Below are 24,939 nucleotides of genomic sequence, written 5' to 3'. Positions count from 1 at the left end.
TTGATTCCACCAGTGCATGCCCAGTGGGTAACTTTTAACTTATCTAATCTTATTAGATGTCCACTAGTGTGTAGGGTCTAGAACGTCCTGGTGTAGTTTGGGCACTAGGTTGTGTTTAACAGCCAATCTGTTATTTAAAAGGGAAGATGGCAGAAGGCAGGTGTCTGGCCCCTCACTCTGTCTCCGTAAAATTATCAGGGTTTTAGATATTGGAAATTGGAGATTTCACTCTTACCTTTTCTCCCAGACAGTCAACTCAGTCAAAATATTACATTCCTCAAACCATTACCAGTTTCTCTTTCTTTCTTGACCTCATTCTTTCACACAGACCCACACTCAAACTCTCTCCCTCTCCCTTATTCCCCCCTCTTCCTCTCTCCCGTATTCCCACTCTCTCTCAGGAGGAGAGGTGTCAGGGAGATTGATTGATCTACCTGATGGTTCCTGCTCGATAATCCAAACTAATTCTACTTGTTAGGATTGAATTAGAGCCCTCATGGATCACTTTGGCCCCTGGGTAGTAACACGCACTGCTGCTCAGGGACTGCGTGTGTGTGTCCGTGTGTGTGCGTTTGTGTGTGTGTGTGTAGGCAGGTGGGTGGGTAACAGTATTGGCCTGGCTTTGTATGCTCTAGCTCTCCCCCCTAACAGATGGAAGGAAAGTTGGACAGCATGCACACACACACACCACAATTTCTCTCAAGGACTACTTCATAAAGTCTTTAAATGGGCAATCCGCAGTTACTACTGTACATGCATTTTTTGTACTTATAAATTACTGATATACAGTATACCCATTAATATACTGTAACTTATAAATGCCTCATGAGCTTAGTTCAACTGTTGTATCCCATCAGAACCCAAGATATAAACTTGTTTTAATCCAATGTTTGTAATGTAAATGTAAACAAACACTGTATTGCTTCAAAACATGGTCAAAACTACACTCATTCCGTTGAACCATATTTCTGTCTATGAACTATTTGTGAGTAGTTACATTTCTCCAGCCCGATCCCTCAGCGTTTTACTAAAACAGCGGCAGGGATACCACTTTGTCATTAATTCAAGTCCAGATTTCCCCTTTAAAGATTAAAAGTGTATGCTCTTTCATAAGGCAACTATTTCTTTAAGACCGGACCCTTCCATGCATATGCTGGCACACTGAACTCGTGCACTAGCTGGCAGACTTCTGAAAGACACCTTTTGCAGAGTTTTACTGTCTGAGGGTGTGTGTGTGTGTGTGCGCGCGTGTACTTTCATACGTGTGTGTGTGAAAGACGAAATGCAGGTAAAATACCGCATCCAACCTCTGTGAAAATGTTTATTATTTTGGCAGTCGTTGATGAATGGCTCTGTCATTGTTGGATGATATGAATGGTATTTGTATGTGTCTGAAAATAGCATTTGATACTGAAGATGGCATTACGTTTGTCTGATCGTGTTGTTATTGCTTAAATGGATTACAGAGCAAACGGCTGGAGCCGACCTTTAGGAAATAATGACCTGCTTTTCTGGCAATATGAAGGCTAAATGTTAAATGAATCAAATTCTGAGACACACACCGTATAGTATTTACATGAAAAGTATTTCTAAGGGAAGGATTCGTCTTCTAAGCCCTGTTTTTCCACAAGATCTTAATTTTCAAAATGGCAGCACAAACATTTATGGTCTCTGGCTTTTTTGTTGTTGCAGGGAGCCATTGCAGCGTTAACTGTCGTAATTAGGTCCGTTTATTTGGTCATTTCATGTGTTGTTGAACATCCCATCATCAGTAGTCAATATAGATTGGAAATTGAAAGTGAATGTGCTGTGGCGCCTCTTTACTAGCCTGCCTGACCAGACTAATTGATGTGATTGACTGATGATTGACTGATTACGCTGCATAGATGCATATACTGTATGTGCCAGCTGCCCAGTGAGAGCCATTAGATCACATATGTCAGAGTCAAGGCCCGCGGGCCACATCCGGCCCGCAAGAAGGTTTTTTACGGCCCCTGGGATGATCTTGATTTATTATTAGAACCGGCCCGCAGCAAGCCGGCAGCCCGCAGATCTTTTACACGCACCAATACTACATTTCCCACAATGCAAAGGTGACGCACCGAGCAGTAGGCTGCTTCATTTCAATATTTATTGGCACAGCAGTCGTCAGCATCACAGTAAAATTAACTTTCAGATACCCATCAAAAATGGCAAAACGGAAGGTGGATACTGAGAACCGGGGGTTTCAAACAAGGTGGGAGTCGGAGTATATGTTCACGAAGGTAGCTGGAAAACCTGTGTGTCTTCTGTGTGGAGAAAGTGTGGCGGTACTGAAAGAGTATAATCTGAGACGACATTATGAAACGAAACACGCGGACAAAAACAAGAATATGGACATGGAACAAAGGCTACAAAAGGCAGAGGAATTAAAACGAGGCCTCAAATCTCGACAGGCTCTGTTCAAAAAAGCCAAATCACAAGGCCAGGCTGCTGTCAAGGCCAGTTTTATTTTGGCAGAAGAGATCGCTAAATCAGCCCGGCCATTTACGGAGGGGATTTCATCAAAAACTGCATGATTAAAGTTTGTGACGAAGTTTGCCCAGAAAAAGGCAACTCTTTTAAATGTGAGTCTGAGCAGAAACACCATTGCCGAGAGAGTAGACCAGTTGTCCATCAATCTAAAAGAGCAGCTTGTGAAAAAGGGAAAAGATTTTATTGCATATTCCTTGGCTGTGGATGAGAGCACCGACATTTCTGACATTGCCCAGTTGTCAATTTTCATCCGCGGAGTGGACTCCAACCTAAGCGTGACAGAGGAGTTTTTGGCTTTACGTCCTATGCATGGCACAACTACGGGGCATGATTTGTATGAAGAGGTGTCAAGATGTGTAAATGAGATGGAGCTGCCTTGGGAAAAACTCGTGGGTTTGACAACCGACGGAGCACCTGCGATGTGTGGACACAGGAGCGGACTGGTGGCGAAGATACGGGAAAAGATGCAAGAGGAAAACGCGACAGGTGAGCTGACAGCTTATCATTGTATCATACACCAGGAAGCGTTGTGCGGTAAAGCCTTGAAAATGGAGCATGTAATGAGCATCATCACGCGCACAGTTAACTTTATCAGAGCCAAAGGTTTGAATCACCGCCAGTTCAAGGCATTTCTGACGGAGTTAGAAACGGAGCATGGTGATTTGCCTTATCACACAGAGGTGCGATGGCTAAGCCAGGGAAAGGTGCTTCAAAGATGTTTCGAGCTTCGTGAGGAGATTTGTCTGTTCTTGGACAGCAAAGGGAAAGACACAACACAACTCCGAGACGAAATGTTTCTGTGTGAAATGGCTTTTCTGTGTGACATTACGAGTCATCTGAATGCAATAAACTTGCAGCTGCAGGGTCGGGATCGTGTCATCTCTGATATGTACAGTACAGTGAAGGCATTTAAAACCAAACTGACTCTGTGGGAGACGCAGATGCGTAAAGAAAATTTGAGCCACTTTCCCAGCTGCCAGACCATGAAAGAGAAGCTCTCTACCAGTGCGTTCCCGAGCACACAGTTGGCTGATAAAATAGGTATGCTTGCCGCTGACTTTCGACGCCGATTTGCTGACTTTGAAGCACAAAAAGCAGGTTGGAACTGCTCGGTAACCCATTTGCTGTTGACGTGGAAAGCTCACCACCAAACCTCCAAATGGAGTTGATTGACCTCCAATGCAATGATGCACTGAGGGCAAAATATGCGGCAGTGGGTGCTGCGGAGTTCGCCCGTTTCCTCCCGGCACAATGCCCCAGCTGCGCATCCAGGCTGCTCAAACGTTGTCTATGTTTGGCAGCACATACCTGTGTGAACAACTGTTTTCTTTGATGAACCTGAACAAAACATCACACAGAAGTCGACTTACTGCTGAACACCTCAATTCTGAGGATTTCTTCAGCTCAGAGCCTTACCCGAACATTGATGAACTTGTGGAAAAGATGGGACACCACCAAGTATCACCTCAACCTCAAACAAGTGAACATTACTGTGCAATCACATATTTAGAGTTTTTACTCAGTTCAAGTTTAAAAGTTAAAATTTAATATTTGTTTTCACTGCATGTTACTTCTCCTTAAACAAAGTGTTGTTTTTGATTAATAGATTTTTGCACTTTATTTTTTTGTATTTCAATCCAATTATATTTTAAAATATTTCAGTTGAGTGGATGATAGAAAATTGCTATTATTGTTTTTTCTTTGAAGTAAATTTAGCCCACTTTTGCTAAAATAGAAAATATAGTCTACTGATGGTGCCTTGAATACCGGTTTCTTTCATTTAATGTTCATGTTATGGGGATATTTATATAAAGGAAATTTGTCTTTTGTGTCTGTTGAAAATTAAAGATTACTGACAGAGCCATAAGAAAATATTGCTTTATTTATCTGATCATATTGTAATATATTTGTTAGGTTTTCAGTAGGTTCAATTAGGTTCACTAGACTATATGCGTCATTTAAAAAATTTTCAATGAACATTCGAACAGTCCGGCCCTCGTCTTGTAGCTGATTTTTTTATTTGGCCCTCCGTCCATTTGACTTTGACACCCCTGCATTAGATAGATGTTTTCGTATGGCCTGTGTGGTCCAGCAGTTAAAAACGCTGACCACAACACACATGTATGGCGGAGTCGGCATGGGTTCAAATCCGGCCCACTGCCCTTTGGCTCATCCTAATCCTGTCATTCCAACACTTTACTATCTCTTCAATAAACCTATAAAATTACAAAAGGAGTGGGACAGCCCTGCTCCTTAAAAAATACCATTAAAAAAGAGGCCATTCAGATGCCCACACAAGCCAAACAAATATGCACATGCAGTACCCACACACATGCTGAAACACATGTGCTGTCTGTATGTCTGTCTCTACCCCTCTGTAGGCCCCTGGAAGCAATGTCAGCACAATAATTGTTTGTCGGGAGCTTCATGAAATTTCCATGGCCAAGCAGCCGCAGACAAGCCTAAGATCACCAATGCGCAATGCCAAGTGACGGCTGGAGTGGTGTAAAGTTTGCCGATATTGGAGTCTGGAGCTGTGGAAACGCGTTCTCTGGAGTGATGAATCACGCTTCACCATCTGGCAATCCGACGGACAAATCTGGGTTTGGCGGATGCCAGGAGAATGCTACTGGCCTCAATGAATAGTGTCAATAGAGTAAAGTTTGATGGAGGAGGAATAATGGTCTGGGGCTATTTTTCATGGTTCAGGCTAGGCCCCTTAGTTCCAGTGCTGCTAAGATTGTGGCAGCAGTTTGGGGAAGGCCCTTACCTGTTACAGCATGACAATGCCCCTGTGCACAAATTGGGGTCCATACAGAAATGGTTTGTCGAGATTGGTGTGGAACAACTTGATGGCCTGCAAAGAGCTCTGACCTCAACCCCATCGAACACCTTTGGGATGAATTGGAACGCCAACTGCTAGCCAGGCCTAATCGCCCAAAATCAGTGCCCAACCTCACTAATGCTCTTGTGGCTGAATGGAAACAAGTCCCCACAGCAATGTTCCAACATCTAGTAGAAATCCTTCCCAGAAGAGTGGAGGCTGTTATAGCAGCAAAGGGGGGGACCAAATCCCCATTAATGCCCATGATTTTGGAATGAGATGTTTGACAAGCAGGCGTCCACATACTTTTGGTAATTTGTGGTAATTTGGTCAATTTATTCAAGCCTGTCTCAAAATACAACATTTCTCATTTAAGACAAAAAAATCAGATTTCTAGAAATGCACACCATTTTGATGTCTTGTAGGAAGCAATCACTCCCCCATTGCTGACTACAAATGATCTATGACTGGGCTAATAACTCACCAACTAGCAAAGGATATGAGCAAATGTACAAATGTGCACTTCGCTATATGTAACTCTTGCTTTGATCTCAAAACAAGCACATCTACTCACAACTGCTCATGCTATAAAAACAGTCTAGTTCAAAGTGAATGGCACAGATCCAGTTGAAGTCAGAAGTTTACATACACTTAGGTTGGAGTCATTAAAACTTGTTTTCAACCACTCCACAAATGTCTTGTTAACAAACTATAGTTTTGGCAAGTCGGTGGCAATCTACTTTGTGCATGACACAAGTAATTTTTCCAACAATTGTTTACAGACCGATTATTTCACTTATAATTCACTGTATTACAATTCCAGTGGGTCAGAAATGTACATATACTAAGTTGACTGTGACTTTAAACAGCTTGAAAAATTCCAGAAAAAATATGTCATGGCTTTAGAAGCTTCTGATAGGCTAATTGACATAATTTGAGTCAATTGGCGGTGTACCTGTGGATGTATTTCAAGGCCTACCTTCATACTCAGTACTTCTGCTTGACATCATGAGAAAATAAAAAGAAATCAGCCAAGACCTCAGGCAAAAAATTGTAGACCTGCACAAGTCTGGTTCATCCTTGGGAGCAATTTACAAACGCCTGAAGGTACCACGTTCATCTGTTCAAACAATAGTACGCAAGTATAAACACCATGGGACCACACAGCCGTCATACCGCTCAGGAAGGAGATGCGTTCTGTCTCCTAGATATGAACGTACGTACTTTGGTGCAAAAAGTGCAAATCAATCCCAGAACAACAGCAAAGGACCTTGTGAAGATGCTGGAGGAAACAGGTACAAAAGTATCTATATCCACAGTAAATTGACTCCTATATCGACATTACCTGAAAGGCCGCTCAGCAAGAAAGAAGCCACTGCTCCAAAACCGCCATAAAAAAGCCAGACTACAGTTTGCAACTGCAAATGGGGACAAAGATCATACTTTTTGGAGAAATATCCTCTGGTCTGATGAAACAGAAATAGGACTGTTTGGTCATAATGACCATCGTTATGTTTGGAGGAAAAGGGGGAGGCTTGCAAGCCGAAGAACACCATCCCAACTCTGAAGCACGGGGGTGGCAGCATTATATTGTGGGGGTGCTTTACTGCAGAAGGGACTGGTGCACTTCACAAACTAGATTGCATCATGAGGATGGAAAATTATGTGGATATATTGAAGCAACATCTCAAGACATCAGTCAGAAAGTTCAAGCTTGGTCGCAAATGGGTCTTCTAAATGGACAATGACCCCACGCATACTTCCAAAGTTGTGGCAAAATGGCTTAAGGACAACAAAGTCAAGGTATTGGAGTGGCCATCACAAAGCCCTGACTTCAATCCCATACAACATTTTTGGGCAGAACTGAAAAAGTATGTGCAAGCAAGGAGGCCTACAAATCTGACTCAGTTACACCAGCTCTGTCAGGTGTAATGGGGCAAAATTCACCCAACTTTTTGTGGGAAGGCTAGACAAAACATTTGAGCCAATTTAAACAATTTAAAGGCAATGCTACCAAATACTAATTGAGTGTATGTAAACTTCTGACCCGCTTGGAATGTGATGAAAATACAAGCTAAAATAAATCTTTCCTTCTACTATTATTCTGACATTTCACATTCTTAAAATAAAGTGGTGATCCTAACTGACCTAATAGAGGGAATTTTCACCAGGATTAAATGTCAGGAATTGTGAAAAACTGAGTTTAAATGTATTTGGCTTAGGTGTATGTAAACTTCCGACTTCAACTGTAGACTGTTTAGTCATGCCTGTCAATTTAATAGAATCCTACTCCAATGTCTTCTGCCTACAACGACATTTCTTGCATAAATAGTTTTGCATACTAAGTCTTGCATAGTTCACTTTGTTTCGGTATGTTGCATTGAAAGTGGCTAATATCGCGTTGATTTGATCACAATTCCCACAGTAAAGGGAAACATTGGTATTGCTAACTTACGGGGAACACTCTAGAAAGTTGAGTGAAGTTCAATCTAGTGCTTCTCTGTGCAGAAGAAGGTAGTCCTGGGGCGCGTGTGCGTGCACAGCTTAGAGGGAACACTGATTACCGGTGTGATCATGTAGCCTACCTCAAATGTTGAAATATACTTTTTTAAATTATCTGAGAATTGCTTTGCGAGACTAGTCCATGTTCAGATCACCTCTACCTTACCTGTCACCCTAGACCGACTTCAATTTGCTTACCGCCCGAATAGGTCCATAGACAATGCAATCGCCATCACACTGTACACTGCCCTATCTCATCGGGACAAGAGGAATACCTATGTAAGAATGCTGTTCATTGACTATAGCTCAGCATTCAACACCATAGTACCCTCCAAACTCATCATTAAGTTTGAGTCCCTGGGTCTCAACCCCACCCTGTGCAATTGGGTCCTGGACTTCCTGACGGGCCACCTCCAGGTGGTGAAAGTAAGAAACAACATCTCCACTTCGCTGATCCTCAACACTGGGGCCCCACAAGGGTGGGTACTCAGCCCCCTCCTGTACTCCCTGTTCACCCATAACTGCGTGGCCATGTACACCTCCAACTCAATCATCAAGTTTGCAGACGACACAACAGTAGTAGGCTTGATTACAAATAACGACGAGACAGCCTACAGGGAGGAGGTGAGGGCTCTGGGAGGGTGGTGTCAGAAAAATAACCTCTCACTCAACGTCAACAAAACAAAGGAGATGATCGTGGACTTAAGGACACAGCAGAGGGAGCACTCCCCTATCCACATCGACAGGACAGCCGTGGAGAAGGTGGAAAGTTTTAAGTTCCTCTGCGTACACATCACTGACTAACTCAAATGGTCCACCCACACACACAGTCTGGTGAAGTAGGCTCAACGGCACTGAGGAAGGAGGCTTTAGAAATGTGGCTTGTCACCTAAAACCCTCACAAACATTTACAGATGCACAATTGAGAGCACCCTGTCGGGCTGTATCACCGCCTGGTAAGGCAACTACACCGCCTGCAACCACAGGGCTCTCCAGAGGATCGTGCGGTCTGCACAATGCATCACCAGGGGCAGACCACCTACCCTCCAGGACACTTACAGCACCCGATGTCACGGGAAGGCCAAAAAGATTAGCAAGGTCAACAACCACCAGAGCCACTGCCTGTTCACACTGCTACCTTCCGGAAGGCAAGGTCCATACAGGTGCATCAAAGCTGGGACCAAGAGACTGAAAAACAGCTTCTATCTCAAGGCAATTACACTGTTAAATAGCCATCACTAGCACAGTGAGGCGGCTGCCTACATACAGACTTGAAATGATTGGCCACTTTAATAAATGGAACTCTTGTCACTTTAATAATACCACTTTAATCTTGCATTACTCATCTCATATGTACAGTATATACCGTATTATATACTACTGTATCTATTGCATCTTCACTGTGCCGCTCTGTCATTGCTCATCCATATATTATATGTATATATTCTTATTCCATTCCTTTACTTAGATTTGTGTGTATTAGGTATTTGTTGGGGAAGGAATTGTTAGATATTACTTGTTAGATATTGCTGCACTGTCGGAACTAGAAGCACAAGCATTTTGCTACACTCACAATAACATCTGCTAACCGTGTGTATGTGACCAATACAATTTGATTTGATTTGATGTGAGAAGAACATCAGTGCATTAGCAGGGCAATTCAAGCAAGGCCAATATGTTGTGATATTGTTTTGGGCCTATAGCCTACTGTACAAACCTCATTACTACAGTACTGTTTTTAATTATTTTATGTTGCATAGGCTTACGCTTTTTAAGTAATGTTAAAAAACATCTGAACAGTAGATCTCGGCTTGCATTTGGAAAGTGATCTCGACTCAAGTAAGGTTGGTGACTACTGTTTTAAGCAAAAAACATTGCCATAGAGGCTAGCTACTTCTTTCCCGCTCCTAACTAGCCAACTAAAGCTAACACACAATCACATCAAGCAGCTGAAATGACAGCAAACTATGTGCACTGTCATTTGTTTTACTTGTTTCTATTGCCATTTATTTTGAACTGTCTCTGAACTTCAGAGTTGGCTTAACATTGTACCAGAGCTAGCTAGCTAACAAGCTTGTGTGTGCAGAGCGGCACCAGAATTAAAAACACTTCTTACCTTTTCATAGTTAATAAATCCAATGTGAAATGTGATAGCTATAGTATCCCTAACTACCATTGAAATGTGAATCCATTCTTCTCTAATTAAAAGTGAATCCATTTATCTCTCATTTTTATATTGTTACTAATGTTAATCAATCTTTCTTTCCACAGTATGAATTCAAAGTGAAAAACATAAAGAAGAAGAAGGTCAACATCATAGTCTCAGTGGATGGAGTGAAGGTGGCACTAAGAAAAAAGAAAAAAGTGAGTCTGTTTATAGTGAGTCCTTTATTTATTTTTCTGTAACCTGTTAATATCTTTACATTTGTGACTGTCTGGAGCTTAGGGGCAGGGAGTGGATGGGTGTTGTGTTGTTTCTAACCTCCGCTGTCAAACTGTGCCCACTCAGCCATTACTGAGGTGTGTCATATCCTGGGATTCTGTTAAGGAGTGAGTGGAATTCAAATCCTGTCACCAGCAGTGAGAGGGAATGATTAGCGAATCTGTGCCTTGCTAAATAAAGCTCCAGACATGGTAGAGTGAAGGAAAGGAGTGAATATGTGCCTGGCTAAACTAATGTTTCCGACAGGGTAGAGTGGCAGAGTAGCAAATCTGTGCCCTGCTAAATAACGCTCCAGATATAGTAGAATGGAAGAGAGGATTGAATCTGTGCCCTGATAAACAATGCATGAGACAAGGTAGAGTGCAGGACAGGAGCAAATCCGTCCTTTGCTAAACATGTGTCCCCTATTCCACTCACCCCGTCTTTCTCTCTATAAAGCTTTCTTTATAGCAGTTCTACACTGAGCTAGGTTTACTATAATTCTTGCCAGTAGTTAGACTGGGATTACCTTGGGTGACCTCTCTCCTGTCTCTCAGTTTTACTACAGTTCACTATTAAAGCCAAGCTAGAAGTACAGTCATAATCCCTGGTATGCAAACAAGCATAAAGAAGCCACTGGTATTCAGCAGATGTCTCCTACTCTCCTAACGTCCTCGACCTTCGATTGTTTAGAGTCCTTTATGGAGATGTTCCGTTCTTTCCTCTCCCTCCTTTGTCTCTCTCTCCTCTCTCTCTCTCCTTTCTTTCCTCTCTCCAGCCAGTGTTTTCTAAAGAGAGGACTGTACAAATCAGTTAGATACGGCTCAAGGCAGCGACTGAGGGCTATGAATTAAATCCAATTGTATTGGTCACATACACATGTTTAGAAGATGTTATTGTGGGTGTAGCGAAATGCTTGTGCTTCTAGCTCCGACAGTGCAGTAATATCTAACAAGTAATATCTAACAATTTCACAACATATACCCAATACACACAAATCTAAGTAGGAATGAATTTAGAATACATATATAGACGAGCGATGTCAGAGCGGCATGGACTAAGATACCGTAGAATAGTATAGAATGCAGTATATACATATGCGATGGGTAATGCAAGATGTGTAAACATTATTAAAGTGAGTAAGATACAGTAAAATAGTATAGAATACAGTATATACATATGAGATGAGTAATGCAAGATACGTAAACATTATCAAAGTGACTAGTGTTCCTTTTCTTAAAGTGGCCAGTGATTTCTAGTCTATGTCTATAGGCAGCAGCCTCTGATGGCCTTGAGATAGAAGCTCTTTTTCAGTCTCTCGGTCCCAGCTTTGATGCACCTGTACTGACCTCACCTTCTGGATGATAGCGGGGTGAACAGACAGTGGCTGGGTAGTTGATGTCCTTGATGATCACCCTGTGACATCGGGTGCTGTAAGTGTTCTGGAGGGAGGGGAGTTTGCCCCCGGTAATGCGTTAGGCAGACCACCCCACCCTCTGGAGAGCCTTGCGGTTGCGGGAGGTGCAGTTGCCGTACCAAGCGGTGATACAGCTCGACAGGATGCTCTCAATTGTGCATCTGTAAAAGTTTGTGAGGGTTTTAGTTGCCAAGCCCACTTACCTCTATAGAAACCTGTAATGCATTTCGCCTCTGTAGAACATTTTAACAAGCCTTAACAACCTTTAACAATGGTGAGGAGTAGAGGGTGGGTGGAAGGTGGAGGATGGCTACAAAGAGGAGGTATGTGGCCTGGGTATAAATATCCCCTAGCTGCATTAGCTTCCCCCTCCCTCCCTCACACTGATTACAGGCAGGCCTTCATTGTTCTTAGTGGTCCTCCAGGGCACACCTCTAAGTTAAACCACACAAAGGACAAGTCATGCGTGTGTGTGTGTGCTGTGCATTTCTCCACTCTATCCCACTCTAAATGCCAATGGATGCTTCCATGTCCTCGAGGGTGCGCCGGCCTATCTGCTCCTCGGGGGTCCAATGGCCTATATCTCACCTCCCTACACATCCCAGCCAAAAAACCTCTGTGGATGTGGCATTAATTATGCAGTCAGTGGAGGGGGAGAATGAGACCCAATACTTGAACACAAACTGCCAGCAAGTCTTCTATATCAAAGTCATTCCAGTGCAGAATGGATTACCCTTTAGAGTCCACACAGGCCCTTACCTTTATATGGGAACCATATAACTTATGGAGGGAAATGAGAACAGAGAGAGGAGGAAGGAGGGAAGGAAAAAAGGAGGAAAGAATATAGAAGGAAGAGAAAGGGAATAGAGAGAGGAGGAAGGGCGGAATAGAGGAAGTGACCACTAGACCGTGAAGGATAATTGCCCTCGATAACCCCTGTGGAAAAAAAGAGAGAAGCGCCTCAGACTCTGGTGAGGCCCTCTAAGCAGACAGTAAGTGCCTCTGCCAGACCCAGAAGCTCTGGTTGTATTATTCTAAACAGCTGGAGTGAACTGGTGTTTTTATTGTTATTATGAGCTGTACAGTGAATGAAAGGTATTGTGGTTTGAATGGGGCTCTAATGGGTTGTGTCTGCTTTGTCTCTCAGCCTGCTCTCTGGCCAGGGATGAAATTTCAACTCGTCCAGATACTGTCTCATTTACATCTCACAGAATGGAGGAATGAAAATAGAAATGTTTGAGTGGAAATAGTGTGTTGGTGGGGAAATGAAAATCAAATGGAGAAATAATTCCAATCGCTCTCCTTTTGACATATATATTATCTCAGTAAACTGGGATGAAGCCCAGTATAGAGAGAAATAGAGAGAATGAGAAAGAGAGAGCGAGAATGACAGAAAGACAGAGAGAGATAATGAAAGAGACCGAGAGCGAGAGAAAGCTAGGGAAAGTGAGAGAAAGAGTGCAAGTGAGAGAAAGAGAGAGACTGAAAGAATGCGAGAAAGAGCTAGAGAGAACGGGGGGAAAAGCGGCCAAAGAGAACGACTGGTGGGTAAGAAAGATATGAGAGAGGGAGCGAAGAAGATGAGAGAGACCGAAAGAGACAGAGAGAGCAGAATATCTAAATGGAACATCACAGCTAGATAACTGCTGTATTCACCTTGTGGATTGTGGATCGATTGGCTCAGTATAATCAATATTTCCAGTCCTTGAGCCCAACATCCAGCCCAGCAAGGTCAAAGTTAATTACCATGGCAATCTGAGACACCGTGTTAAATTACAGTAGTGGTAGTTAGTGGCGACAGCCTAATTTTAAAGTGTCTGATGTAGGTGTCAAGGTACCTGACAGAGGAACTGACCTCCTCTCACACTGCCTCAGCCTCTCTCACACACTTCCCTAACAGACACAAACCCCTGGCTGACTCTCTTCCCCACACTCCTCACTAAACCAGTGTTATTCTGTCTTTCCACAGAAGAAGGAATGGACATGGGATGAGAGTAAGATGATGGTAATGCAGGATCCCATTTACAGGTAAGACTTCACTCTTCAACACCATCTTACAGCAGTAAGTTTGTCCCAACAGAGGGCATGTCAGGTCAAGGCGGGGCCGAGGTGATTGCTATGGTGACAGCTAGTGTCATAACTAGGGCTGTTGCGGTGACCGTATTACCACCACACCGGCGGTCACGAGTCATGAATGCAGTCAAATTCCACATGACCTTTAGTCACGGAAATTGTGCTTCTCCAAGCTCTGATGCTGCTGCTGGTCATTGGCATGCTAACAAACTTGCTAACTGCCTGGTACTCAGCACTCTATTGTCCCTCTAATCACTCTGACATCAACACAAATATTTTTGAAAATTGAATCAAACACTTCATGAGAGCCCATGAGCTCATGTTGAGCAACATTTCTACAGGCTGTGCAATTGCGGGAGAAATCAGAGTTAAGGCCACTAATAAAAAGAGGAGGATCCCATCAGCTTGCCAAAGGCTAGGCCTACTATATTTATTTCTCAACTTTCCTAATATTAAGCACATTGCTCCACTTTACAACAGGAGTATAGTCTACCTGACTGGCATGAAAATAAACCACGGGGGAAAACCCCATATTGGTATTTTATTAGGATCCCCATTAGCTGTTGCTCTTCCTGGGGTCCACAGAAAACATGAAACAATACAGAATTACATAATACAGAACATCAATAGACAAGAACAGCACAAAGACAGAACTACATAAAAAAAAAGGCACACGTATCCTACATATCAATGCATACACACAAACTATCTTGGTCAAATAGGGGAGAGGCGTTGTGCTGAGAGTTGTTGTTTATCTGTTTTTTGAAACCAGGTTTGCTGTTTATTTCAGAAATATGAGATGGAAGGAAGTTCCATGCAATTAGGGCTATATATAATACTGTACGCTTTCTTGAATATGTTCTGGATTGGGGGACTGTGAAACGACCCATGGTGGCATGTCTGGTGTGATAAGTGTGTGTGTCAGAGCTGTGTGTAAGTTGACTATGCAAACAATTTGATCACAAGTGATGCAGTCAGTCTCTCCTCAACTCTTAGCCAAGAGAGACTGGTCTGCATAGTATTTATATCAGCCCTCTGATTACTATTAAGAGCAAAACATGCCGCTCTGTTCTGGGCTAGATTCCTTGCAGCACTGGACCATACGACTGGACACTAATCAAGATTAGGCAAAACTAGAGCTGGCAGAACTTGCTATTTTGGAGTGTGGTGTCAAAAAATTACATGTATTTTTTTCCCCTGCCCCTGTTTCGATACAGGTGCATGATAATGGTCCATTCTGAATCGAAACAAATGTCGCACATACAGTTCCAGTCAAAAGTTTTATAACATCAACTAATTCCAGGGTTTTTCTTTATTTTTTACTATTTTCTTCAATGTAGAATAATAGCGAACACATCAAAACTATGAAATAACACATATGGAATCATGTAGTAAGCAAAAAAGTGTTAAACTAATCAAAATATATTTGAGATTTGAGATTCTTCAAAGTAGCCACCCTTTGCCTTGATGACAGCTTTGCACACTCTTCAATCTACACACAATACCCCACAATTACAAAGTAAAAACAGAAATACCTCATTTGCATAAGTATTCAATTCAAGAAATTGAGCTCATCCTATTTCCATTGATCATCCTTGAGATGTTTCTACAACTTGATTGGTGTCCACCTGTGGTAAATTCAATTGATTGGACATGATTTGGAAAGGCACACACCTGTCTATATAAGGTCCCACTGTTGACAGTGCATGTCAAAGCAAAACCTAAGTCATGAGGTCGAAGAAATTGTCTGTAGAGCTCCGAGACAGGATTGTGTCGAGGCACAGTTCTGGGAAAAGACACCAAAAAATTTCTGCAGCATTGAAGGTCCCCAAGAACACAGTGGCCTCCATCATTATTAAATTGAAATTTGGAACCAACAATATTCTTCCTAGAGCTGTCTACCCTGCCAAACTGAGAAATCGGGGGAGAACCCGATGGTCACTCTGACAGAGCTCCAGAGTTCCTCTTTGAAGATGGGAGAAAGGCCTTTATGGTAGAGTGGCCTGACAGAAGCCACTCCTCAGTAAAAGAAAAATGACAGCCTACTTGGAGTTTGCCAAAAGACATCTAAAATGACTCTCAGACCATGAGAAACAAGATTATCTGATCTGAGATGTAACCAAGATTGAACTCTTTGGTCTAAATGCCAAGCGTGAAGTCTGGAGGAAACCTTGCACCACCCCTACGGTGAAGCATGGTGGTGGCAGCATCATGCTGTGGGGATGTTTTTCCGTGGCAGGGACTGGGAGGCTAGTCAAGATCGAGGGAAAGATGAACGGAGCAAAGTACAGAGAGATCCTTGATGAATAACTGCTCCAGAGTGCTCAGGACCTCAGACTGGGGCGAAGGTTCACCTTCCAACAGGACAACGACCCTAAACACAGAGCCAAGACAACGCTGGCTTCAGGACAAGTCTCTGAATGTCCTTGAGTGGCCAAGCCAAAGCCCGGACTAGAACCTGATCAAACATATCTGGTGGGACCTGAAAATAGCTGTGCAGCGACGCTCCCCATCCAACCTGACAGAGCTGGAGAAGATCTGCAGAGAAGAATAGGATAAACTCCCCAAATACAGGTGTGCCAAGCTTGTAGCGTCATGCCCAAGAAGATTTTAGGCTGTAATCGCTGGCAAAGGTGTGTCACATTCTGACCTTAGTTCCTTTGTTTTTGTCTGTGTTTTAGTATGGTCAGGGCGTGAGTTGGGGTGGGCAGTCTATGTTTGTTTTTCTATGTTGGTTTTTGAGTTCGGCCTAGTATGGTTCTCAATCAGAGGCAGCTGTCAATTGTTGTCCCTGATTGAGAATCATACTTAGGTAGCCAGGGTTTCACTTTTGGGTTGTGGGTGTTTGTTTCCGTGTGAGTGTTTGGGCCACACGGTACTGTTTCGTTTTGTTCACATCGTTTATTGTTTTGTTCCAGTGTGAGTGTTACCACGCTGCACCTTGGTCCTCCTTTCTATCAGACGGCATCCGTTACAGAAACACCCACCAAAGAAGGACCAAGCAGCGTGGTATCGGGCAGCAGCGAGCTCAGGACTCCTGGACATGGGAGGACGTTTTGGACGGCAAGGGTTGCTACAAATGGGTGGAGATCCTGGATGGAAGGGATTGCCTCCCATGGGAACAGGTGGAGGCAGCCAGGAGAGCGGAGGCAGCAGGTAATGGGAGCCAGCGCTTCGAGCGAACACGGCTGGCAAGGAAGCCCGAGAGGCAGCCCCAAAAATGTATTGGGGGAGGCACACAGAGAGTGTGGCGAAGTCAGGTAGGAGACCTGCACCAACTCCCCGTGCTTACCATGGAGAGAGAGGGCGTCGTACTGGTCAGGCACCGTGTTATGCGGTGGAGCGCACGGTATCCCCAGTACGTGTGCTTAGCCCGGTGCGCTACATCCCAGCTCCCCGTATCGGCCTGGCTAGAGTGGGCATCGAGCCAGGTGCCATGAAGCCGGCTCTGCGCATCTGGTCTCCAGTGCGTCTCCTCGGGCCGGCGTACATGGCACCAGCCTTACGCATGGTGTCCCCGGTTCACCAGCACAGCCCAGTGCGGGCTATTCCACCTCGCCTCACTGGCCTGGCTACGGGGAGCATCCAACCAGGTAAGGTTGGGCAGGCTCGGTGATCAAGAGGTCCAGTGCGCCTTCACGTTCCGGTCTATCCGGTGCAACCTACACGCACCAGCCCTCCGGTGGCAGCCCCCCGCACCAGGCGGTCTCTCCGTCTTCTCCCTAGAGGTGCTCCCACCTGTCCAGAGCCGCCAGAGTCTCCCGTCTGTCCTGAGCCGCCAGAGTCTCCCGTCCTGAGCCGCCGTCTGTCATACACTGTATTTGAAACTGACACATGAAATGAAAGGAGCCATCCACACCTACAATAAAATCACATTGTCCTTTGTCTAATGCAGTGGTGTAAAGTACTTAAGTAAAAAATACTTTAAAGTACTACTTAAGTAGTGTTTTGGGGTATCTGTACTTTACTTTACTATTTATATTTTTGACAACTTTTACTTTTGCTCCATTACATTCTTAAAGAAAATAATGTAAAACACCCAATAGTACTCGTTACGTTTTGAATGCTTAGCGGGATAGGAAAATTGTCTAATTCATGCACTTATCAAGAGAACATCCCCAGTCATCCCTATTGCCTCTGATCTGGCAGACTCACTAAACACAAATGCTTTGTTTGTAAATTATGTCTGACTGTTGAAGTGGGCCCCTGGCTATCCGTAAATGGGGAAAAAAACAAGAAAATCGTGCCGTCTGGGTTGCTTAATAAAGGAATCTGAAATGATTTGTACCTTTACTTTTACTTTTGATACTTAAGTATATTTAAAACAAAAAACATTTAGACTTTTTCTTAAGTAGTATTTTACTGGGTGACTTTCACTATTACTTGAGTCATTTTCTTTTTAAGTTATCTTTACTTTTAATGAAGTATGACATTTGGGTACTTTTTCCACCACTGGTCTAATGTCAAATGGATAAATATTTACAGTGTAGTAATCTCTGATTTAGTACAGATCAGGGGTAGAACAAAAGCCTCCACACCCAAACTAACTAAGAGAGGTTTTGCTACCCCTGTGACTCAAAGACTTTGTGAAGGAGACTGTTGTAAGAAGTTCTAGTGACCTTGTTGGAAGTTCCTCTGTGTGTTGCGGAAGCCAGCAATCCTCTTGGCAGTGGGGTGTGGGTGTGTGTGTCTTTCAACACTGGGATAATGAGAGGCTGTGGTATTAGTCCAAATCACAGGATTACCTCTGAGGAAATGGACCAGTCCGTACCTACTGTGTGTGTGTGTGTGTGTGTGTGTGTGTGTGTGTGTGTGTGTGTGTGTGTGTGTGTGTGTGTGTGTGTGTGTGTGTGTGTGTGTGTGTGTGTGTGTGTGTGTGTGTGTGTGTGTGCGTGCGTGCGTGCGTGTGTCAGTCAGTCAGTCATAACTGCAGAGTGGGGGCTCAAGTTCTGCTGAGGTCAAGGTTGCCAGGCAGCAGTTTCAGGCCCCTGAACAAATACACACGCACACACACACACAGCGTGCAGGGATTTGGAGGCTCAGACAGATCTGATGAGAAATTTGAGAAATACAGTGCAGTGTCTGAAGTATACACACACACAGTCTGTAAAACCAATTGAGGGTGCATGCCAAAGCCAGCTAGGAACAGTTGTATTCCAGTAAATTAGTGATTAGAATACTACTGGTGGCACTGTCGTGACACTGGGCTATGACAGGAGAGGACAAGAGACAAACTATCTAGTTTATCTATGAAAATAGAGCTCTTTGACTATGCACACCAGTGGTGGGTTTTCGCTCGAAAGAAATATGCGTATTGTGAAAGAAAAACAAACAGACCTACTGTGGTGGTGGATCTTTGATTTTAAGGGGCTATTTTGCTTCCACTGATTAAGGGAAAGGGGACACCTAGTCAGTTGTACAACTGAAATGTTTCTTCTACGTTTAACCCAACCCCTCTGAATCCGAGAGGTGCAGGGGGCTGCCTTAATCGACATCCACGGCGCCCAGGGGAACAGTGGGTTAACCGCCTTGTTCAGGGGCAGAACGACAGATTTTTACCTTGTCAGGATTTAACCCAACAACCTTTTGGTTACTGGCCCACTGCTCTAACCACTAGGCTACCTGCCGCCCCAACTGTTCTTTGTTAAGGTCAACGGCCAGTGCCAGGACATTTCAGCCAAAAACCTGGTTGCCCATGCCAGGAAGCTGAAACTTGACTGCAAGTGGATATTCCAGCAGGAAAATAACCCCAAGTACACATCACAATCCACAAAGAAATGGTTAATTGACCACAAAAATCTACATTTTGCAATGGCCATCTCAGTCGGGTTTTTGGAGCCAACACCCTCCCCATGCCGGTGTCATCATTTCCGAGCCCCGCCCGATACTGATATCAGGACAGATTTATATCCGTAACCCAATCCACTCGCATAGAATTGTTCAGAGAGCTGAACAAATAACATCAATTTATTGAATTGTTTTTATGGTCCCAGAGTAGGCCTAGTAGGTTATTATTCCCCTCCCAGCATCAATTAATTTGTCTGCATGTCTATTCAATATTTGGATAAAATGAAACCATGCAATACATTTTGAACGATACTTTCATAATGAGATGCGAAATATCAACAACTCAAATCGTTCTGAAAAAAATACCTTCTAATTAGCCTTCTTACAGTTTTTTTTTATTGCTTAAGCACGATTTTCAAAACAGGGCCCGTGTTTTCAAAACCCTACACACAATTAGCACAACCACACCTTTACAAAATTAAACACTCTTGTAAAAACTATACACTTCTTTTTAAAAACCACACTTTGTTACCATATGAAACACACATGTTTCACATTACTATACTCTGTTTGCACGAGTTACACTCTGCTGTGATAAACCTAAAACACTTTTAGCACTTCTACTTCCCTATGATTAGAGTAGGCTACTATCAACAAAGTACAAATATAATGTAAATTCACCAAACACTACACAAGACCAATGTTGCAGACTGAAGAAACTCATTTATTTCTCAACACGCCCAAAATTTTGACATGGAGATTCATAATACTGTAACCAAACGTCACTTTACGTATTGTAAGTTCAAAAAATATATTAAAAAAATAACTAGACATTGTCTCTTCGCCTAGCTGGATCTGGCCAGAGAATTTCATCAACATCGCAGGCAATGTTGTCATTAGCAAGACACCTTGGAAAGAAACTTCTTGAATGACGAATCCATCCTTGCATTGCTGCTACCTCCATCTGGTCACAGGCCTCCTCCATGGCTTGGATGAGGGGTACCTCAACCTGGAGACGGAGATCATATACCTTCCACCGCCATGCCGAGAAAAACTATTCTATAGGGTTGAGGAATGGAGAGTATGGTGGAAGATAAAGGACGGTGCAATGTGGATGTTGCTGAAACCAGTTCTGAACCAGAGCAGAGCGGTGGAAAGACACATTGTCCCAGACAACAATGTATTGCATATGATTTTCTGCTGTTACGTTGTGCAATTTGTCCAAGAATGTAAGTATGAGTGCTGTGTTGTAAGGGCCCATATGGGCATGGCGGTGGAGGACCCCATTCTGTGTAATGGCTGCACACAGTGTTATATTACCTCCACGTTGCCCTGGGACATTGACTATAGCCCTGTGGCCAATTATGTTTCTTCCCCTCCTTCGTGTACTCGTCAGGTTGAACCCAGCCTCATCTACATAAATTAACTCATGCTGGATCTCCTCTCCATCCATTCGTAAAACTCTCTGAAAAACAGTGTCAGGCAAAATTGTGTAGTTCAGTGTAGATCTAGTATACATATTACAGTACAGTAAAAGATTATGAGGCAGTATGCAAGATCACACTGCTAAAGTGAATACATACCTCTGCATAATCATGCCGCAGTTGTTTCACCCTTTCGCAATTGCGCTCGAAAGGCACTCGATAAATTTGCTTCATTTGAATATGTTTTTTTTTTAGGATGCGTGCCAGTGTTGATGTTGAGACCTGATGGATATCGTTGAAAATGGCGTGGTTATTGACAATGTTAGCTTGGAGCTTGTCACGTTCTGACCTTTATTTCCTGTGTTTTGTAATTAGTTAGTATGGTCAGGGTGTGAGTTGGGTGGGCAGTCTATGTTTGTTTTTCTATGATTTGAGTATTTCTATGTTTCGGCCTAGTATGGTTCTCAATCAGAGGCAGGTGTCATTAGTTGTCTCTGATTGAGAATCATACTTAGGTAGCCTGGGTTTCACTGTGTGTTTGTGGGTGATTGTTCCTGTCTCTGTGTTTGCACCAGATAGGACTGTTTTGAGTTTTCACATTTCTTGTTTTTTGTAGTCAGTTGTTCATGTGTACCTTAACGCATTAAAAAGAACCATGGACACTTACCACGTCGCATATTGGTCCTCAGATCCGTTTCGCCTCTCCTCTTCGGAGGAGGAGGAGGAAATTCATTACAGAGCTGCTTGAGTGTTATAGCATTGTTGGCCAAAACCATGTTTACTATCTCCCTCTCTTGCTGTTCTGTGAACATAGGAGGCCTTCCCCCTTGTCGTCCCTGACCCTCAATCCTATGTAGAAAAAAAACAGTATACAATAGTACAGTAATTTCACAGGAAAATGTAACAGAAGTGCTGATAGTGCATAGAATACAGTACTGTAAGCAGTTTTATTTTTTTATTTTATTTCACCTTTATTTAACCAGGTAGGCTAGTTGAGAACAAGTTCTCATTTGCAACTGCGACCTGGCCAAGATAAAGCATAGCAGTGTGAACAGACAACACAGAGTTACACAGTTACTGAAACCGTGCAGATGTTTTTGATATGATGATATTTTTACAATACCTATTTTCCAGTATAAATGTTCTCATCACACTTGCCCCTGTATATCGGCTTAGATTTGGCTGTACTCGCAGTCCAGCCTCCCTTAGCATCAGGCCGTGGTTGACAACGTGGTCAACCAGTGTTGCGCGGATCTCATTTGTCAGATTCGGTCCTCTTTGAGCACCTTCTTGTCTTCCTCTTCCTCTTCCTCCCCTTCCTCCTCCTCCTCGTCCTCCTCCTCGTCCTCCTCGTTCTCCTCCCCTTCCTCCTCCTCCTTGTCCTCCTCGTTCTCCTTCTCGTCCTCCTCGTTCTCCTTGTCCTTCTCGTTCTCCTCGTTCTCCTCGTCCTCCTCGTTCTCCTCCTCGTCCTCCTCCTCGTCCTCGTCCTCCTCCTCGTCTTACTCTTTCTCTGACTCTTTCCATTGTACTTGAAGACCGATGAACTCACCTGCTGCTTTTTATAGTTCTACACCTGATTGGTGTGTCTACAATTAAGCAAACGAGTGTTTGCACACCTTATGACTGTGTTGAACCAATTGGTTGGACGGTGTGGTAATTTGACAGTCAGTGCTTTGGTATTGCAAGGACGTGACGTCATGATATATGTTTGTGTGTAATGTATGTTAAGTGTGTTTAGTGTTTTGCAAATCACTGTGTGTAGAGTTTTGCAACAAGTGTGAGGTTGACAATGTGCTTATAGTTGTGCAAATATGGGCTGATGTTTTGCTTCTTGAGTGTAAGGTTTTGCTAATAGTGTACTACTTTTAATTTTAGTGTGTAAGCAATCCAAAAAAAACTGTAACTAATGAAAGCCTATGCAACACAACAAGCACCTGGGTTTGTAAAAAAAAAAATGTTTATTTTGATTTAAAAGATTTTTGACCCACAATATAAGTGTTCTGAACCGTAAGTCGACCCACGGGTTGAAATAATGTTTTCATTAAAAACTAAAGCAGATTGTTTTGCAGGCCAACTGCAGGGAACCACCGATATCCGGCCCAATGCAGGACTCTACATTGGATATGTATTTGCTAGCAGCTAGCACAGCCTGCCTCAGGGCTACAGAGGAGAGCAGAGTGGGGGTACTTCACGCTTGAATTTGTTATTCTGTCAGGAAGATTGAAGCTGCAAGCTGTTTTAGAATGTATAAATTGTTTGTTCTCCTGTTGTTAAGTAGTGTGTGTGTGTGTGTGTGTGTGTGTGTGTGTGTGTGTGTGTGTGTGTGTGTGTGTGTGTGTGTGTGTGTGTGTGCCTCATGTACCTCTCCGCATGGAGATATCTGCCAATTCCTCCTCAGTAATTACACTGACAAAAGGTCGGTCACACAGCAAGCATACAAAGTCAAAATGATGATTAGTGATATAGCAACCTCAGCTCTGCTGACCAGCTACTCTGCTATTTGGCATCTTTAGGCATCTATCTATGATATGGCTGGACATGGGCCAGAGGTACTGACCACTACCCTATAGAATGCTACGCACACACTTTCTCTCTGGGAGGCTGCCCTTGGAAGTGTGGAGGCTCAGGCATGCACTTACAAACACTCTATAGCAGAAGGAAAGTAACAGAGTGTTTGTGATTGGTTGGTAGCATTCCCTGCATCAGAGACAAACAGCAACAGCAGGGTGTTCTGCTTATGCAGCCGATGTCTGTGAGCAGTCTGGTGAATCAACACACTGATGAAGACTAGAGGAACTCTGCAGACTGACTGACTGTTTGTTTTACATCACATGCAGGGAAGGCACTTCTGTATACACACACTCACCCGCAAACATCACACACACACATTCACAAACAACTCTCTCTCTCTCACACACACACACACACACACACACACACACACACACACACACACACACACACACACTCATGGGCATGGACAAATGCATGTACTCAGAGAGAAACATGCACAATTTGTACACATCGTCAACAGGGGCAGGATATACAGTATATTTCTAGAACTCACTATGCCTTCCAGGAAATAGCCATCATCATCTGTCAGTCCTCTGATACACAGGTTTATATTTGATCCTGGGCTCCTGGACTTCATTTTCTTCTCTTCAAAACATTTTAAAAGCATTTGTCAAATATGTCTGCTGGTATCATTATTTTAATTTTATGGCTCTCTTTGTCTTCATAGATTCACTCTCTTCCTTTCTCTCTTTCTTTGTCTCTCTCTCTCTCTCTCTCTCTCTGTGTGTGTGTGTGTGTGTGTGTGTGTGTGTGTGTGTGTGTGTGTGTGTGTGTGTGTGTGTGTGTGTGTGTGTGTGTGTGTGTGTGTGTGTGTGTGTGTGTGTGTGTGTGTGTCTTTTTATATTTATAGAGTAATAGAGTAATTACTTTCAGATTAGCAGAGAGAAAGTGAAGGAGCTGGAACAGATTAATTCACAGAGTGCATTGCCAGAAGCCTGCTAACATGGCTTTCCACAGAGCTACAGAAACACACACCACACACACACACACACACACGCGCGCGCGCGGTTTTGTTATTGTATTTGTGGGGTTACCACACCCTGATAACAGAATTAAAGGGGTGGGTGGAGCAGTGTAGATAAATACCTTTGATCAAGCTTTGATTATTGTTCCACACTTTCTCACTAACCCTAGTCTATTGCAGTGACATACCGGAACCAGCGTGTGACGAGTAATCAGATACAGTAAGTTGTTTACAACAAAAGTACATATTTCAGCGCTACGCATGTTTCAAAAGAAGTGAACATTCCACGAACAGTGGGTATCATAAGTATTCACCCCGCTTGGATTTCTTTCACATTTTGGTGCTTTACAAAGTGAGGTTGAAATGGATGTAATTGTGATCTTTTTGTCAGTGATCTACACGAAATACTTCATAATGTCAAAGTTACAATCAAATTTT

General features: G+C 43.3%; 1 protein-coding gene across 1 annotated transcript in view; it reads left to right on the top strand.

The window, feature by feature from the left end:
* Nucleotides 1-24,939, top strand: part of LOC115145159 (carboxyl-terminal PDZ ligand of neuronal nitric oxide synthase protein-like) — a 249,689-nt gene that overhangs the window by 115,891 nt on the left and 108,859 nt on the right. The window contains exons 3-4 of the mRNA XM_029686485.2: nucleotides 10,112-10,204; nucleotides 13,649-13,707. Of these exons, the coding sequence (XP_029542345.1) occupies nucleotides 10,112-10,204; nucleotides 13,649-13,707 (152 nt within the window). The remainder of the gene's footprint in view (nucleotides 1-10,111; nucleotides 10,205-13,648; nucleotides 13,708-24,939) is intronic.

Source organism: Oncorhynchus nerka, linkage group LG17, assembly GCF_034236695.1.
Source record: "Oncorhynchus nerka isolate Pitt River linkage group LG17, Oner_Uvic_2.0, whole genome shotgun sequence".
Lineage (NCBI taxonomy): Eukaryota > Metazoa > Chordata > Actinopteri > Salmoniformes > Salmonidae > Oncorhynchus > Oncorhynchus nerka.
This window is presented reverse-complemented; position numbering and strand designations above follow the sequence as displayed.